The following is a 19,308-nucleotide window of genomic DNA, read 5'->3' as shown; positions in this document are numbered from 1 at the left end:
TGAATGGTTCTGTGTTTGTGTCAGCCCTGTGATTACCTGGTGACTTGTCCAGGGTGTACCCCGCCTTTTGCCCCTAGTCAGCTGGGATAGGTTCCAGCTTGCCTGTGACCCTGTAGAACAGGATAAAGCGGCTAGAGATAATGAGATGAGACACTTCAAGCACAGTGAAATTCGTCCTCTGCATTTAACCCATCTGAAGCAGTGAACACACACACACACACACACACACACACGCGCGCGCGTGCGTGCACAGCCAGAGCAGTGGGTAGCCACACTATAGTGCCCGGGGAGCAGTCAATGGTTAAGTACCTTGCTCGAGGGCACCTCAGCCCAAGGCTGCCCCACGTCAACCTAGCTGCATGTCTTTTGGATTGTGGGGGAAACCAGAGTACCTGGAGGAAACCCACACAGACACTGGGAGAACATGCAAACTCCACACAGAAAGGCCCTTGCTGGCTGCTGGATTTGAACCTGGAACCTTCTTGCTGTGAGGCGACCGTGCTAACCACTACACCACTGTGCAGCATCCCTGTTCGACACATGACGTGGAGAGGAGCGGTGCTCCCGTGGGCGAGCCTCAGCGGTAGCTTTGGCTCTACGCTCATGCTGCCATGTCATCACCCATTCGCCCCGTTGTGAGGGCTCTAATGCCGGAGTTGGGGCTACATCAGGGGGCAAAGCCTTTTCTTACAAAGCCCCACAGTTACGGAACAGCCTTCCAAGTAGTGTTTGGGAATCAGACTCGGCGTTTAAGTCTAGGCTGAAAATGTATCTGTTTAGTCAACCTTTTTGTTAATGGTGTTTGAGGTAAAGGTGTAGATCTGGAGGGTCCTCAGGCAGTGTTTTGGTAAACTGGGATGTATGGATGCTATCAGTCCCCCACTCGCTTGCTCATTCAAGTTTGTTGGCTGCTTTATGTCCCGGGGCTCCCTCATGCCTGTGTTACCTTCTGGCTCTCCCCTTTTAGTTATGCTGTCCTAGTTAGTTTTGCTGGAATCCCTGCTTGTACTCAGTGCAATATGTATACTGTTCCTACTTATTCAGGTGACATTGGGCATACCCAACAACCTGTGTTTTTCCTCTCTCTCTCTCTCTCTCTCTCTCTCTCTCTCTCTCTCTCTCTCTCCCCCCCCCCCCCCCCCCCCAAAATCTGTCCCTCTGAGTTGCATGTCGGTTCTGGGATCGAGATGCTGACTACTTCTGCTCCTCGGACCTGCCTGATCCATCCTGTTGCCCTGTGTCTGGTTGGAGTCTCATCGCATTGCTCCTGTGGAGGACGGCCCCATGTGGACAGTTGAGTCACACTTGGAAGATGCTCGGGACACTGACAGTAATGCTTGTATGACTGAGGACTACAGCTGACTTGCTAACTTTAGGACTGCAGTTGTCATGAACAGTTTTGCACTCAAGTTTCCATCAATGAAGAGTTAGAACATCAACGAAACTGACTTCATGTTAAAACTGTTAATGCTATAGTCATGTTGTCTGTTGTTGCCCAAATGAGGATGGGTTCCCTTTTGAGTCTGGTTCCTCTTGAGGTTTCTTCCTCGTGTCGTCCGAGGGAGTTTTTCCTTGCCACCATCACCACAGGCTTGCTCATTGGGGATCTATCGCTCCAGTGTTCTAATGGTACAGTGTGTTTGCTCATTGCGTCAGAAGGCTAATGGATGATCAGAAAACCCTTGTACAATCATGTTAGCACAGCTGAAAACCGTTTAGCTCTTTAGAGAAGCTATAAAACTGACCTTCCTTTGAGCAGATTGAGTTTCTGGAGCATCACGTTTGTGGGGTCTATTAAATGCTCAAAATGGCCAGAAAAATGTCTTGACTATATTTTCTATTCATTTTACAACTTATGGTGGTAAATAAAAGTGTGACCTTTCATGGAAAACAAAAAATTGTCTGGGTGACCCCAAACTTTTGAACGCGTGTGTGGGGGAGAGATGTATAATATTACACACACACACACACACCATTTAATCAACAGCAGGTGCATTGACTGCCACTCACCTTCCTTGGCCCCGCCCTCCATTCTCAAACTGCTGCTAGGCCATGTCCCCAATGCCACATACCCCCACTGGTCGACTTGGGCCGGGGAGCCATCCATCCTGCAGTGGACTCCCCCTCCAATGGAACAGGAAGTCTGCCACCATGGTCTGTGCCCTGGCCTGTGGACCACCTCGAATGTAAACGGCTGGAGGGTGAGATACCAACGGGTGATCCGTGCATTGGCATCCGTCATGCGGTGGAGCCACTTGAGGGGCACGTGGTCTGAACAGAGAGTGAAGGGGCACCCCAGCAGGTAGTATTGGAAGGTGAGGACTGCCCACTTGATGGCCAGGCACTCCTTTTTAATGGTGCTGTATGTACTTTCATGCATCAAGAGCTTGCAGTTGCTGTACAGTTCCTTGCCCTCCACCTTCTGATACAAAACAGCCCCCAGCCTTTTGTCTGATATGTCTGTCTGTAAAATGAAGGGGAGAGAGAAGTCAGGGGAGTGTAAAAGTGCCCCCACCCCACACTTCAGCTTTTACCTTGGTGAAAGCCTGTTGGCACTGCTTCGTCCATTGGACCTGATCTGGTGCTCCCTTTTTAGTGAGATCAGTCAGTGGGCTGGTGACATCTGAATAATTAGGTATGAACCTACGATAGTAGCCAGCCAGCCCCAGGAACTGCGTCTCCCCCTTTTTGGTCTTGGGCATCGGGCAAGCCGCAATCACGGCAGTCTTGTCAATTTGGGGACACACCTGCCCATGACCCAAGTGGAACCCCAGATACCGTACTTCCACTCACCCAATTGCACATTTTTGGGGGTTAGCGGTGAGACCCCCATGCCTCAGTGACTCTAGGACAGCCCTCCGGTGTTCAAGGTGCTGAGGCCAATCATTGCTGTTCATGATAACGTCGTCAAGGTACATTGCCACATAGGCAGCGTGGGGATGGACAGTCTTGTTCGTGAGCTGCTGGAATGTGGCGGGAGCCCCAAATAACCCAGAAGGAAGCGTGACAAAGTGGTGTAATCCAAATGGTGTGGAAAAGGCCGTTTTCTCTCGGGATGGAGGAATCAAGGGGATATGCCAATATCTCATTTAATCCAGTGTCAAATAAGTGAGCAGCACCTAACCGATCAAGCAACTAATCAATGCGAGGCATTGGGTATGTGTCGAATTTAGACACCACATTGACTTTTCTATAGTCTACAAAGAACTGGACCGATCTATCAGTCTTGGGTACCAGGACCGCCAGGCTGCTCCAGTCACTGTGTGATTCCTCAATCACAGACACAGAAGAAGAATACGGGAGGACACCACTGGTGCGGCGGGCCGGCTGTGGGGAGCCGGCCCCCGTCTCTGTAGTGTGGGAATGGGGTTGGGATGGGAAGAGAAGGGAGGTGACCCATCTGCTTGCTGTCGGAACCGCAGTCAGATAGCCCTCCACCAACTTGATGGCTTGCTCCAATGACGCTGAGCAATGATGTTGGACCCACTCTGCCATTCCTTCCGGAAGTTGAGTGATCAACTTTTCTAGTGTCACCAGATCGATGATCCTGTTGGTGTCATGGTCATCCACCCTCAGCTGCTGTTGGCCGAATGCGAATGGCCGGCTGACCTCCTCCAACGTCAGTGTCCAGAAGCACTGGCGATGATGTTCCGGAGAGTGGCCGACACACTGCAGGATGGCTCTCTTCAGGTTGGTGTATATGAGCTGGCTGTTGGCAGCGAGCTGCTGTGTGGCGGGCTGTGCCTCGCCAGTCAGGAGCGGAAGTAGGCATGCTGCTTGACCGGCCACCCCCACGCTTCAGCCGCTGGTTTGAAGTGAGCGATTTAAAGCCTTCCGGATCGTTGTACGGGCCCATCTTTGTGAGGGTGATGTGGGGAGGGTCCGCTGCAGTCGAGGTCCCCGCCGACACAAGCAGATGCCAGAGCGCCTGGCGATCTTCCTGCTGGGCCAGTATCAAGGCTTCAAAGCGTTGCTCTTGTTCCTTCCAGAGGGCAGTCCGTGCTTGATTCTGGTTCTGCTGGGCAGTACTGAGGGCATGGATGAGATCCTTAAATGGGGAAGACTTCATGTGGTGGTTCCCTTCTGTACTCCTGGGTTTCGGCACCGCTCTAATATGTCCCTCGTGGGTGGAGTACAGAAGCATGGCAGGTGAGAGATGACATTCACACTTTTTTTTATTTTCGTGTTTTTCAGCTTTAACGTCTGTTTAGGTACACAGACGTGCGTGTACACAGTTGTTTTGGTCTGGGGTGATCTCTCTGCTCTCTCCCTCCTTTTCTGTTCTCCATAGTCACTGCAACACACACACACACACACACACACACACACACACACACAACATTTAATTGACAACAGGTGCATTGACTTTGCCACCCAGCTTTCCTGGCCCCGCCCTACATTCACAAACTGACACTAAGCCACGCCCCCACTGCCACAAATACGTTTGAAGTTCTTCATACTAACTGTCCAGGTTTTTGTGTCATGCCGAGATGATCATTATAAAGAATCGCAACACCGCCTCCTCTGCCCGTTAGACAAGGCTGGTGTATATAACTGTACCCAGGAGGAATAGTTTCATTTAATGCTACAGACTCATTTGGTTTAATCTCATGTTTCTGTTTAAACACAGTACATTAAACTGCTGATCAGTAAGAAGTTCATTAACAGTTCATGCTTCAGACATCTCATCTCATTATCTCTAGCTGCTTTATCCTGTTCTACAGGGTCGCAGGCAAGCTGGAGCCTATCCCAGCTGACTACGGGCAAAAGGCGGGTTACACCCTGGACAAGTCGCCAGGTCATCACAGGGCTGACACAGACAACCATTCACACCTACGATCTATTTAGAGTCACCAGTTAACCTAACCTGCATGTCTTTGGACTGTGGGGGAAACCAGAGCAAACCCACAGGGAGAATATGCAAACTCCACACAGAATGGTCCTCGCCGGCCACGGGGCTCAAACCCGGACCTTCTTGCTGTGAGGCGACAGCACTAACCACTACACCACCGTGCCGCCCCTGCTTCAGACATAAGAGAGAAAATATTTAAGAGTCTTACCTTTTTAGGTCAAAGGTGCTGTCAGAATGCTGAAATTTTATATTAATTAGATTATTAGAACAAACTCTGAGTATTTCTACTTTTTTGTATAGCTCGGGGAACAGGCACAGTCTCAATGTAATAGAACCTGTGTGATGAGACTGTGCACGTAGCAGACGGACAGTTTAGCCTGTTCGTCTGCTCCCTGGCCTTGGCTCTGGATTGTCATGGATTAATTAGGCCTGTTCTGAAACTATGAGCTATGCTGCGAGAAATGAGAGCAGCACCTTCCCGAGTGGGATGGATACCGTCCTGCCCTAACAGATTTGTTGTTTGATCTTTAGCTGTGTGAGGACATGAAAACGGAGACATCCACGGATGGAGAGACCTCAGAAGCCTGTGTGAAGAAAGAGGAGACGCTGGAGCTGAAAATCTACAACTATGGAGACGATCTCGACAACCCACCTGAAGGTCTCTCTGTTAAAGTGGAAGATCCTGACAATAAAGACCATCTCTGTAAGACATCAGGCCACTCTGGTGCTCAGTAACACTCACTGTTTATTCTACCCTGCACACTATCTGGTGCACTAAAAGTGCAATACAGTATATTTGGGATGTAGCCTCAGTCTTTTATAATTTTAATCAACAAATTGCAACATTTGAAATTTAGATTTTTTTATTGATTTTAAAGTCTGAATTTTGTTTATAGAGCATGTAACATGGTAGCAAAGAGTGAGAAACATTGTATTTATTTATTTTGTTTATTTACTTAACACTTTAGTCGTTATAAACCGATGATGTTAACTGGAACAAAAAAGTATGGAATATCACACGATGGGTGTGTATAAAAATCTATGCCACGTGATTTATTTTCATATAACAGCATGGCCCAAAGTGTATGATTCCCCTCAAACCATAGTGATTTGCTTATTGCAATTTTTAATTTATTAATGAATGACACATTGAATGTTTTGTTTCTGTTTACATTTAATGTTTATAGAATGTCTGTCATTCTCTCCAGCCACTCCTGTTTTATTCTGAGACTAAAAAAAATGTGGGATGTCATGTGACTGAGAAACCAGGAAGCACAAAGTCCTCTGTCCTGAAGAGACTTCCATCTTGGGAAACTTACTGACTGATACCTGGGTCTCCTTCCATAAAAGTTAAATGTGTCCTAACGTCTTCACCACATTAGAAGATTATAGTTTTTTTTTTTTTTCCCCCCTCTTTCTTCCACCCATTTTCTGTCCAGTGTGGTCACCTGCTAGTATCCACCCACTAGCCAGGTCTCTCTAATCATGTGAGTGAAGGCTAACACGTGCTTCCTCCAAGACATGTAAAGCCATCAAACTCCTCTTTTTCAATTGCAGCTCATGCTGTGTCACATAATAGCAAAACACACCTGGAAGAAAGTGCTATATGCTCTCTTCCCCACATGCATAAGCTCGCAGAAGATCCCAACCAGCTGTGGTTTAATAGGGGACCGAGAGTATGCCCCTCATTATGCTCCTGGAATGGGATGTTCAAGAAGAGACAGTGGGTGTGAAAGACAGGAGTCCAAATATACAGATTTCGGGGCATTACATTGGCGCAGCTCCAGGGTCCTGGATTCGATTCTAAGCTCGGGTTGCTGTCTGTGTGAAGCTTTGCAAGTTCTCCCCCCGTCAGTGTAGGTTTCCTCTGGGTCCACTGGTTTCTTCTTCAGCAAATGGTTATGTTTGGTTATGCCATTCGGTGTGTGTGTGTGGGGGGGGGGGGGTTGTTGTTTTTTAAAATTAAATATGAATCCCAGATGTATGGCATTGGGGGGAAAAATGTCAAGATTTAGAAATGCCATAATTGTCAGCGAGCTCAAACAGAGATGTGCATTGGACTGTTTATTTATTTACTTACTTTCTTACTGACTGTGTGGACAGTTAATTAGTGATGCAGTGCGAAGCACAGCAAACTATTGTTCTCGACCACGTTTCTTATTATTTATTATTAGTGATGTGCTATGCATTGCAAACTATTGACTCCCATATATGGGGAAATTTTACTCAAACTAAAGGAGATATCAACAAAATTCTTTCACAGTGAGCGCTACAAGGCTCTCATGAACACATTCATGTAATTTTTTTTTTTTTTTTGTCCCTAGTGTAAAAAATGTGGACAATAGAGCGAGTTGAAAACAACTGACATTTCTGATTTTCTATTAAAAGCACTGTCTGGATTATAATTGGAGCCAGTTGGGCTGTCAACCTGTCACTTTGAGGCTTCTCATTCAGAAACTGTAAATCCTATCATTTAGGTAGACACATTGTGTGAATCAAGACAAGTGTGACTCCAACTTTTGAGAAAATTATGTGTAGAGCGAAATTTGTGGCTGAAAACACAGTTTTAATGAGAAATGTAGAGCATTTTTTTTTAAAGCTGTGTACACTCTAATTGGCTGGCCTCCAATCTGCTGCGACTCCATAGGCAATCATTATAAAGTCTGAATTTCTCCAGAATTGATCATGGTGATTGATCTGTGACTGATCAAAAAGTATACAACCTAGCAAAAAGGTTGAATGCCACATCCACACAGGAGAATTTTGTCTCTGTTTTAAAGTTTGAATCATGTCTCTAGGTGAAAGCATGCCAGAGCAGCAGATGTTTGAAAAACGTTGAAAATGTGCGATTTTTTTTTTCACCTTCTCCCATTGAAATGAATGGGGAAATTGTGTTTTTTTTTTTTTTTTCGCGACGTAGTGAAAAAATCACGCAAAATTTCCCCATTCATTTCAATGGGAGAAGGTGAAAAAAAAATCGCACATTTTCAACATTTTTCAAACATCTGGTGCTCTGGCATGCTTTCACCTCGAGACATCATTCAAACTTTAAAACGGAGACAAAATTCTCCTGACTGGATGTGGAATTCAAGTTTTTTGCTAGGTTGTATACTTTTTGATCAGTCGCAGATCAATCAGCATGATCAGTTCTGGAGAAATTCAGACTTTATAATGTGTCTATGTAGTCGGGCTAGAGTGAGGGCCAGCACAGCCAGAGTGTAGACAGCTTTAAAAAAATGCTCTACATTTCTCATTAAAACTGTGTTTTCAGCCACAAATTTCACTCTACACACATTTTCTCAAAAGTTGGAATCACACTTGTCTTGATTCACACAATGTGTCTACCTAAATGATAGGATTTACAGTTTTTGAATGAGTAGCCTCAAAGTGGCAGGTTGACTGCCCAATTGGCTCCCATTATAATCCCGACAGCGCTTTTACTAGAAAAGCTGAAATGTCAGTTGTTTTCAACTCGCTCTATTGTCCACATTTTTTACACTAGGGACAAAATAAATTACATCAATGTGTTCATGAGACCCTTGTAGCGCTCAATGTGAAATAATTTTGTGAATATCTCCTTTAGTTTTCGAGTAAATCGCTGCTGTTCAAAGTCTGAAAATACCCTCTGCCTATGCTCTGAAGCTCACAGGGAGAGGAGTTTCTTAGACTGAGTGCACCTGTTCACCATGGCAACCGGGAACAGAGAGGGGAGGGGCTGCTCTCTCTCTCTCTCTCTCTCTCTCTCTCTAAAAAACACACACATGATCATCAGTGTTGGGCATGTTACTTTCAAAAAGTAATTATAGTTACTAGTTACTTTTCCCAAAAAGTAACTGAGTTAGTAACTGAGTTACTTTGTCATAAAAGTAACTAATTACCAGGGAAATTAATTATTCCGTTACATTTTGTTAACCCCCCCCCCCCCCCCCCCCAAAAAAAATCTAATTCAATTAGTGTAATTATAAAAGTGAATGTTAAATGTGTTTAATGACTGAAATGGACACTTAACAGAACCAATTAGTAACGTTATCTGCACCATATTAATATTTTTGTGGGACAATGTGAGATGAATGAATGAATGAACCCTTTATCATCACTGTTGCCAGTGAAATTGACTATCAACCTGTCCTTACAGAGGGGGAACAGGACAGGAAGACAGGAATAAAAGAAAAGTAAACACAATAATATGAGGAAAAAAGAACACCCCCCTACTTTGCTCCTGTCAGGAATACAGTGTGGGAACATTTACAAACCTCTGCACATAAGCACACAATAACACAAGTACACTTTAAAACACGGAACTTGAGGGGGGGGAAAGGAGGGGGAAATCAGGGGTGGGGGGAGGGGAGGAGGTGGAGGTAACCCAGCGCAAGCAAGCAGCCGTCCGCTCCTGCAGCCATGAAGGCGCTGGTCACGCACCCGCTTGTCACACTGGGGGTGAAAATGGCGACTGCGGAAAGTTGAAGAAGGAATGCGAGAGCATCTCCCAGCAGTGACCTTCAGGGGGAAATGTCTCAGCAACGGCCTTAACCGAGGCCGGTGCTGTCTCAGGGAGCCGAATGTCGATAAGATATAAATTGTTTGGTCTTTCCAGACGCAGTCTTTGCACGTCCACACCGCTCGTCCATATCTGTCCATTCTGTTCAAATTGGTCTCCAAAAAACTTATTCCTTGCAAAGCTGAAAGCTTCTCCAAGATAACCATATTGTGGTTCAAGTTCTGAATATCCACAGTCTGAGTGCTGACAGCTTTACCCACCGCTTCAATCATATTGGGCAGCTTTGTGGGGCTTTGAACAGCTGTCACCATTGTCTGATTTCCTCGATATACCAGGGCAATGCCTAATCCAATCAGCAAAAGTCCTGTAATCATGGTTCCGAATAGGGAGATATCTTCAATGTCCTCCACAGAAATAATTGCCAGGCACATGACTCGCCATCGCTCCCACGTGTCCATCACGTAACCAGCCGCAAACGTTCTGGCAGGACAGGCGGGTTCCCCCGAACCCAGGCTTCTCGTCGAGAAAACCGTGTCAATTTCGTTAGGAGACCAGTTTATCAATTCCATGCTTTTTTTTTTTTTTTAGTTTAGAAAGTAATGCGGGGAGAGTCTCTTCAAAAAGTACAGCAGACGAGACAAGACAAAGAAGCACAAGCAGGGAAAAAAGGAGGGAGAGCAGAGAGAATGCGACCGCCTTCCATGGAAGCACGGAGAGAAAAAAAATAGATAAGACATCTATCAAATTTAATACATTTTTGTAGTTATTAAAATTGTTACTAATGATGGAATAAAACTCAGTTTCTAAATGTTTTAGAACTTCTGATATTTATTCACTTAACGAGGACAAACGCTTTGTTCCTTGACATAATGTGCATTGCACGTAGACGTTTTTGCCTTTTATTTCAAGTAATGAAAAGTAATGGCTGTATTTCCAATTTGAAAACACAGTCTTGGGCTGACCGCTCGCCATCGCTGTGTCTTCTGATTGAAAGTGTGCGCAGTTGTACAGTAGACATAGCCTACCTACGTATGTTGTCCAAATCTACTCTGATTGGCTTACTATGCCGTTGTCTCACATCTCCCCTGCCCCACACTAAAGCAGAGTAAAGAAAGGCTGAACGAGCAGCGTGCCAGATGAAAACAGCTTTAATAAAGTAATGCATAGCATTTTATTGTAAGTAACGGGAACGGCATTATAACGATGTAAAAAGTAATTAGTTAGACTACTTGTTCCTAAAAAAAAATAACGCCATTAACGCCGTTTATTTCTAACGCCGTTATTCCCATCACTGATGATCATAGCATCATAGCAAGTCACACATTCACACAGTACAGTACAACTCCTGCAATAGCGACTGCTACGGCCACTGCATCACTCTCGCGATTTCGCACAGGGGAATTGTCTAGTTTTGTTTGTACCTGCATGTGATTTCATAACAAATTTGGGAAATTCTGCTTCCCAGAAGATAAGCAAGTAGCTGAATTTAAAACAACCCTGACCAGGCAAGTGCTAAGAATATTGTAAATACATTATGCAGTGCCACAGTCATGTTAATGAACATTCATTTTATTTTGCCCTGCAAGCTTCGTATCTGACCACTTGTTTACTCCCACAAGGAAGTAAAAAAATTCATACTCGTGTCCAGTACTGGCACAAAATGTGGAAACGCCTAAGAAAAGATCGATTTTTGCATATTTAATCAGTGCAAATGACATCAGAATCTGCACTGAAGGCAACTGAAATACATTATGAAGATACAGACACCTTTTAACCACAATTTTATACTTTAACCATGAAAACACTAGCAGTTTTGGCCATTGTTGTGTGATAAACATCATAAAAATACTGGAAATAGTATCTCTTTTTTTTGTCTAGTTTAGCCCCAAAAACCACCTTAATCACTACTTGTTGGGCAATCCTACCATGATATACTAATTATTCCACAGGTGAAAACCATTAACTAAATCATGTGGTCTCTGCAAATAATTCATTAGAAAAAGTATTTATCCTCTGACTACAGGCAGAAATGACATCAGAGAGAGAAACTACAAAAGAGCAGCGTATTAGGATGAAAGTTTTGCGGGAGGAGGGCCATTTCATAACGAGCCATAGCGAAGAAACTGCAGGTGACCCACAGTGCTGTCTGGAAATGCCTCAGGCATCACCAGAAGACTGGGAACTTCAAGAACATTTCAGGCAGAGGAAGGAAGAAAAAGTTGACTAAAGCTGATGTCCAGTACCTCAAGACTACATCCCTATGAGAGAGGAAGAAATCCAGCAAGGAACTGGCACAGGACCTCCAAGATGCTACAGGCAAGGATGTCTCCCCACACCTGGTTAGGAAGACGCTCTCAGCAGAAGGCCTTAAAGGTCATGTGTCAGTGCGCAAAACTTTTGTTGAGAGGTGGAAATAAGCAGAAGAGACTTAACTGGGCAAAAATTCACAGGAGTTGGACTTCTGAGCAGTGGAAAGGGGTGGTGTTCTCAGATGAGAAGAAATTTGAATTATTTGGCAACGCTATGCAACAGTAAGTCAGGTGCAGAAAGGGAGAAAGATGCAAGGCAAACTGTATTTCTCCCACAGTAAAACATGGCGGAGGGGTCCTGCAAGTATGGGGAGCCATCACCTACAATGGAGTTGGTCATCTCTACAAAATGGATGGGGCCCTCACTGCTGACAAGTACAGACAAATCCTTATCCATCATGTTGTGCCTTCTGGAAGAGCTCTCATTGGCAACAACTTTATTTTCCAGCAAGATAATGACCCAAAACACACAGCCAGGGTGGTTAAACAGTATTTACAAAACAAAGAACAAGATGGCAGCTTGACAATTCTTGATTGGCCAGCCCAAAGTCCTGACATGAATATAATTGAGCAAGTCTGGAACTACATGGAGCGAGAGAAGGTGAAAAGGGCTCCTTCAAACCTGCCACAGCTCTGGGAAGTGTTGCAAGACATATGGAGATCAATTCCACTTGATTTTATTCATAAACTTTGATAGCATGCCTGATCGTGTCAGTGCACTTCAGTGTCAAGGGGTTCCATACCAAATATTGATAATATTTTAGAATGATTTACTCTGGTTACTTGTAACATTTGTTATGATGAAAATGTTTAGTTTATTAAGAGAACTTGAGAACAAAAGGTCAAATTGTGTGGTGTTTTGTCATTTTGGTAGGTGTTTCCATATTTTGTGCCAATACTGGTACCTTGTTGTGTCCTGTTTGATCTCAGTCCTGATGGACACACCTAGTCTCAACCAGATGCTCAGTGAACCTTACTGACAAGCTTTCTTAGGATAATCTTTATACAGTACTAATGTGCTGTATATGGTCTTAGATAGACACACACATTGCACACACATTTGGGCCTCATTTCTTCCTGTTGTGTTTTCTCTACTCCCAGACTGTGAAGTTTGCAAATCCTTCTTCCTCAACAAATGTGAGGTTCATGGACCACCCCTCTTCATCCCAGATACTCCTGTTCCCATGGGAGTCCCTGACCGAGCCAGACAAACTCTTCCTCCTGGGCTAGAAATCCAGAAGTCCAGTATTCCTGATGCAGGCCTGGGAGTGTTTAATAAGGGGGAGACTGTTCCAGTAGGTGCACACTTCGGACCCTGCCAGGGAGAGCTGGTGAACAGAGAAGAAGCCAGGAACAGTGGAGACTCCTCGGTTGTGAGTGTCATAAATTTTATTATAAAGATTGTATATTTTTAGGTAACAAAATATGATGACTAGACGAAGGTAGCTCCAATTAATATTAGTTTCTTCTTGCAGATATGTGGAGTAGTGGTGTAAATCGCAATTTTGATCACAATGCGATCCGACATTGGTTCTTTTAGCCAGTGTGGTGGAACTTACCTGTTGTTAAAAATACTAGTAACACCTCAGTGCTCAAGTAAATAAAGTAATGCTCAAGCAAATATTTCTTTATTGTATAATATAATTATTCATGAAAGTCCCATAAGTTTGCATGTTCTCCCCGTGTCTGTGTGGGTTTCCTCTGGGTGCTCCGGTTTCCCCCACAATCCAAAGACATGCAGTTAGGTTGACGTAGGGCGGCCTTGGGCTGAACTGCCCTTGAGCAAGGTACCGAACCCCTGACTGCTCCCCGGGCGCTCTGGGCTGCCCACTGCTGTGTGTGTGTGTGTGTGTGTGTGTGTGTGTGTGTGTGTGTGTGTGTGTTTTTTCACTCCTTCAGATGGGTTAAATGCAGAGGATGAATTTCACTGTGCTTGAAGTGTGCATGTGACGAATAAAGGTCCTAACCCTAAAACGACTTCTAAACATGGTCAGCTTCCTGTATTGCACAAAATATTAATCATCAACATTCCATTATAATCTGTTTTCCCAAATTCAGTTGAGAAAAACTTGGTAGAGTTTTCCTTGACACTGCTGCATGCACAACATGGTAGTCTCTCTCTCTCTCTCTCTCTCTCTCTCTCTCTCTCTCTCTCTCTCAAAAACAAGGAACGTATTCATTTACACTTAGTTTGTTTCTTTTCCAAAATGTCAAGGATAAACAGCGAAGCATGACGCTACAGGATTTGAGCAGATACTGTTAAGTATAATTAATGCTAAAGTTAATATAAAACTTGTTACCACACCAACGAGCCAACGGTTTTCGATGCCACAAAATTTGACACTATGTGAGTTGGTTTGATGCTGGGGTCTGCAGTTGGTGTGACGTTGTTTCATTTCTGTGAATTCACAAATGCAGACAAAATATAATTTGAACATCAGTTCAGTGAGGGTTGATTGGATACATACAGTATGTTGTAAGACAAAGTGAAGTGTGCTGTGGAATTTTGAGCAACCCCATGCATTTTTATGCAGGCTCATGAAATATTTTTTAGAATAGAACAATGACTATACTTTTTCATTAAAAATGTTTGTAGATAGTCACTTACTTTGAACTTTTACATTTTTTTTTAAACTAAATGGCCTTTAATCCCCTTTTGAAAATAAATTTGGGTCCAGGGAGGAGGATTATTATTGTAGCAACCAGAAAAGGCAGTCGCTTTAGTTGTTGCCCGTTCCACGGAGCCTTGCCAGAGTGCAAAGGTTCATAGGGCTGTTAAAGTTTAAGCTTAGAGAGCATTAGGGGCTAAATAGCAATGAGCCACCTTGACCAAGACTCCTGCGGTAATTGACCACCTCTGTCCAGTATTTCTGTAGGCATGTATCTTGTAGTAAAATAAAACATCTAGAACCATGTTATGTACAGAGCATAGGATATCACATAAGTCAACCAGTCCCTATCCCAGTCTACCATCCCACCCTGCCTGAAGTCCTCTACCATCTTCCATTGCCAAAAAAAAGACCATTAGCAGCCTGAATGACCACTGTCCAGTGGCACTTACTCCCGTCATCATGAAGTGCTTTGAGAAACTGATTCAGACTTGCATCATTGCAAGTCCCCCACCCATGTTAGACAGACACCAGTATGCTTATAGAACTAACAGGTCTACAGAGGACGCCATAGCTACAACTCTCCACACTGCCCTCACTCACCTTGAGCAGCAGGAGAGCTATGCTAGGCTGCTGTTTGTGGACTTTTAGCTCAGCATTCAACACCATTCTCCCTTACAGACTGGTGTCCAAACTAACAGACTTGGGACTGTCTTAATCCATCTGCCTCTGGATAAAGAACTTCCTGTCTGATCGCTCACAGAGGGTGAGAGAAGGCCCCCACATCTCCTCAGCCTCGGCAATGGCTCCCCACTCTTCACCCTCTAGTCAAGTCAAGTTTATTTCTATAGTGCTTTTAACAATAGACATTGTCGCAAAGCAGCTTTACAGAATTTGAATAACTTAAAACATGAGCTAATTTTATCCCTAATCTAACCCCAGTGAGCAAACCTGTGGCGACAGTGGCAAGAAAAACTCCCTCAGACGACATGAGAGAGAAACCTCGAGAGGAACCAGACTCAAAAGGGAATCCATCCTCATTTGGGTGATGAGAGACAATGTGATTTTAACAGTTTTAATATGGTCAGTTTTGTTGATGTTCTGACTCTTCATTGATGGAAACTTGAGTGCAAAACTGTTCATGACAACTGCAGTCCTAAAGTTAGCAAGTCAACTGTAGTCCTCAGCCATAAAAGCATTACTGTAAGAGTCCTGAGTATCTTCCAAGTGTGACTTTTAACTGTCCACATGGGGCCATTCTCAACAGGAGCGATGTGACGAGACTCCAACCAGACATAGGGCATCAAGATGAATCAGGCAGGTCTGAGGAGCAGAAGAGGTTCAGCATCTCGATCTCAGGATTGACATGTAAATCAGACGGACGAAGGGGGGAGAGAGAGAGAAAACGCAGGTTGTTAGGTATGCCCAATGTCACCTGATGAGTAGGAACAGTATACATTTTGCACTGAGTTTTGCCAGAGTCCCAAGCAGGGAGTCTGGCAAAAGTAACTATGACAGCATAACTAAAATGGGAGCGCCAGAAGATAACACAGGCATGAGGGCACCCCGGGACATAAAGCATCAGCCACTACACCATCAACAAACTCGAGTGAGCAAGCGAGTGGGGAACTGACAGCATCCATACATCCCAGTTTACCAAAACATTCTGTCTGAGGATCCTCCAGATCTACTCCTTTCCCTCATAAACACCATTAACAAAAGGCTTGGCTAAACAGATGTGTTTTCAGCCTAGACTTAAACAGCCTGTTTCTGATTCCTGAACACTACTTGGAAGGGTGTTCCATAACTGTGGGGCCTTTGTAAGAAAAGGCTTCGCCCCCTGATGTAGCCTTCACTATACGAGGTACCAGCAGATAGCCTGCACCTTTTGATCCAAGTAGGTGTGGTGAGTTATAGAGGGCCAGAAGTTCACTCAGGTACTGTGGTGCGAGACCATTCAGTGCTTTAAAGGTCAATAGTAGTATTTTATAATCAATACGAAATTTGATTGGGAGCCAATGCAGTGTGGATAAGACAGGCGTGATGTGGTCATATTTTCTAGTTCTAGTAAGGACTCTTGCTGCTGCATTTTGAACTAACTGGAGCTTGTTTATGCACTTATTGGAACATCCAGACAGTAAGGCATTACAATAATCCAACCTGGAGGTAACAAAAGTGTGAACTAATTTTTCTGCATCGTGTAGTGACATTAAATATGTTAGCAATATTTCTGAGATGAAATAAAGCTATCTGGGTAATGTTATCAATGTGAGTTGCGAAGAAAGACTGGGGTCAATAATCACCCCGAGGTCTTTGCTGCATGTAAAGAAACAGAAAGGCCATCCAGAGTTACTATGTAATCAGAAAACTTGCTCCAAGCTGCATGTGGTCCTAGTACAAGTATTTCAGTCTTGTCAGAGTTAAGCAGAAGGAAATTAATAAGCATCCACTGTCTGTCCTTTACACATTTCCTCAATTCTATTAAGTTGGTGTCTGAAGTTTAGCAGAAACTTACAACTGTGTCTCATCAGGATAACAGTGGAAACTAATATGTTTATGAATAATATCACGCAGAGGTAACACGTATATAAATAAAGAAAAAAGCAGTGGGCCCAAGACAGAACCTTGTGGTACACCAGACTTTACCTCAGTATGTCTAGAAAAATCACCCTTTACATCAACAAACTGATAGCGATCAGTTAAATAAGAGTTGAGCCAGGAGAGGGCCGCTCCCACATTTTCTAGTCTATCCAGAAGACTGGGATGATCAATGGTATCAAATGCTGCACTAAGGTCAAGCAACACAAGCAGCGAGAGACAGGCCCTGATCAGATGCCAACAGTAGATCATTTACTACTTTAACCAGTGCTGTCTTTGTGCTATGATGAAGTTTAAATCCTGACTGATACATTTCATGGATGTTATTCTTATGTAAATATGAACATAACTGCTGTGCCACAGCTTTTTCTAGGATCAAAAAAAAAAAGTTCCTCTACACTTACAACTGCACCCTGCTCACTCCTGTAATGGCATCATCAAATTTGCGGATGATACTACCATAGTAGAGCTCATGTCTGGGGGGAAGGAGTCTGCTTATCAGCACAAGGTGGAGCAGCTGTCTGGGTGGTGCTGAGACAACAAACCTCGTCCTCAACCACCAAAACCAAGGAACTGATCATAGACTTCAGGAAAAAGAAAACGGACTTTCAGCCTGTTCTCATCAGTGGGCAATGTGTGGAGAGGATCCTGGACTTCTGGTTCCTTGGGGTGTACATGGAGGAGGAGCTGACCTGGAGCACTAATGCCACACAAGTGATTAAAAAATGCACAGCAGAGACTTAATTTCCTGATGATCCTCAGGACGAACAACCTCACTCAAAAACTGCTTCTGTCCTTTTATTGTTGCTCCATAGAGAGCATACTTACATATTGCATCAGTGTGTGGTTTGTCAGCTGCACAGGAGCAGAGAGGAACGTGCTCCAGAGGGTTGTCACGACCACCCAGAAGATCATCGGATGCCCTCTTCCCTGCCTGGAAGAGCTTTACAGTTCCTGCTGCCTCAAAAGAACCCTCAGTATATTAAAAGTTTCGTCCCACCCCAGAAATTCTCTGTTTGAACTGCTGCCCTTGGTCAGGTAGTCCAGGTCAATTAAGAAATGGACAAATGGACTCCTTGCACGTGACATCATGCATCACGTGATAATTGACCCCCAGGTGAAAAGACACCAGCTTTTGTGTAAGCAAGGCTTAACTGCTCTTAAATATGGTTCATTATTGCGCTGTTTTTGGTTGTTCCAATCGTTTAAATCGAGGAATCGATAAACGATATTACCATTTCCCTGTTATGAAGAAAAATTTTAACAAAGAGAAGCAAATGCTTCAAGAACAATGAAGAAATGAGTGGTTAAAGAGAATACAGCGAGAGGAGCTAAGCCTGAAAACTCCAGAGAAATTCGCGACTATTTAAAATGTATTTTTAAAAAAATAGACAGGCGCAACAGAGTATGGACGAGTTTAAGAATCTCCTTTTATTTCTGCTCACATTCGAATTAGCTTCTTCATGAAAGTGTTCAGACAAAATCAAATGATTTACTTACAGATGAACAACTTCTTTTGGCTGCTCCCGATTAGGGGTCGCCACAGCGGATCTTTCATCTCCATTGCTCCCTGTCTTCCGCATCCTTCTCTACCACACCTGCCACTTTCATGTCCTCTCTCACCACATCCATGCATCTCCTCTTTGGCCTTCCTCATTTTCGTTTGCCTGGCAGCTCCATCCTCAACATTCTCCTTCCCACATGCTCTACATCTCTTCTCAGGATGTGCCCATACCATCTCTGTCTCATCTCTCTCAGCTTAATTTCCAAGCTCTCCACATGTGCTGTCCCTCTGATGTGCTCGTTCCTTATCCTGTCCAACCTTGTCACTCCCATTGTAAACCTTAACATCCTCAACTCTGCCACCTCCAACTTTGCCTCCTGTCTCTTTGTGAAGGGTACTGTCTCCAATCCATACAACACAGCTGGTCTCACTACTGTCTTTTATACATCTTACCTTTCACTTTTGCTGGGACTTTCCTATCACAAATGACTCCCGAAATCCTGCTCCACCCTGCCTGCACTCTCTTTCTCACCTCACTATCGTGGCCTCCATTTTCCTGCACAGTTGACCCCAGGTACTTGAATTCGCCAACTTTCTTTATGTCTACTCCTTGCATCTTCACTACACTCTCATCCCCATTCTCATTGATGCACATGTATTCTGTTTTGCTCCTGCTCACTTTCATTTCTCTTCGTTCCAATGCACACCTCTATCTCTCCAAACCCAACTCAACCTCCTTTCTACTTTCACCACATATCACAATATCATCCGCAAACATCATGTTCCATGGTGACTCTTGCCTCACTTCGGCTGTCAAGCTATCCATCACTATGGCAAACAAAAAAGGACTCAAAGCAGATCCTTGATGGAGTCCCACCTTCACTTTGAACTATTCAGTTGTTCGAACTGCACACCTCACTGCTGTTTCACTGTTCTCG

At 44.2% G+C, this 19,308-nt stretch overlaps 1 protein-coding gene across 5 annotated transcripts in view; it reads left to right on the top strand.

The window, feature by feature from the left end:
* LOC132871006 (histone-lysine N-methyltransferase PRDM9-like) overlaps positions 1–19,308 on the top strand; it is a 69,422-nt gene that overhangs the window by 28,352 nt on the left and 21,762 nt on the right. Inside the window, exons 1-3 of one of the 5 annotated variants that reach the window (XM_060905151.1) lie at positions 1,192–1,293; positions 5,384–5,555; positions 12,761–13,032. In XM_060905151.1, coding sequence (XP_060761134.1) covers positions 1,285–1,293; positions 5,384–5,555; positions 12,761–13,032 — 453 coding nt within the window. In that variant the 5' untranslated portion in view covers positions 1,192–1,284. Of the gene's footprint in view, positions 1–1,191; positions 1,294–1,480; positions 2,316–3,790; positions 4,150–5,383; positions 5,556–12,760; positions 13,033–19,308 lie in introns of those variants that run through there. The other 4 variants (XM_060905153.1, XM_060905154.1, XM_060905152.1 and 1 more) reach the window with 4 other exon arrangements.

The sequence above is a fragment of the Neoarius graeffei genome, chromosome 22 (genome assembly GCF_027579695.1).
Source record: "Neoarius graeffei isolate fNeoGra1 chromosome 22, fNeoGra1.pri, whole genome shotgun sequence".
Lineage (NCBI taxonomy): Eukaryota > Metazoa > Chordata > Actinopteri > Siluriformes > Ariidae > Neoarius > Neoarius graeffei.
This window is presented reverse-complemented; position numbering and strand designations above follow the sequence as displayed.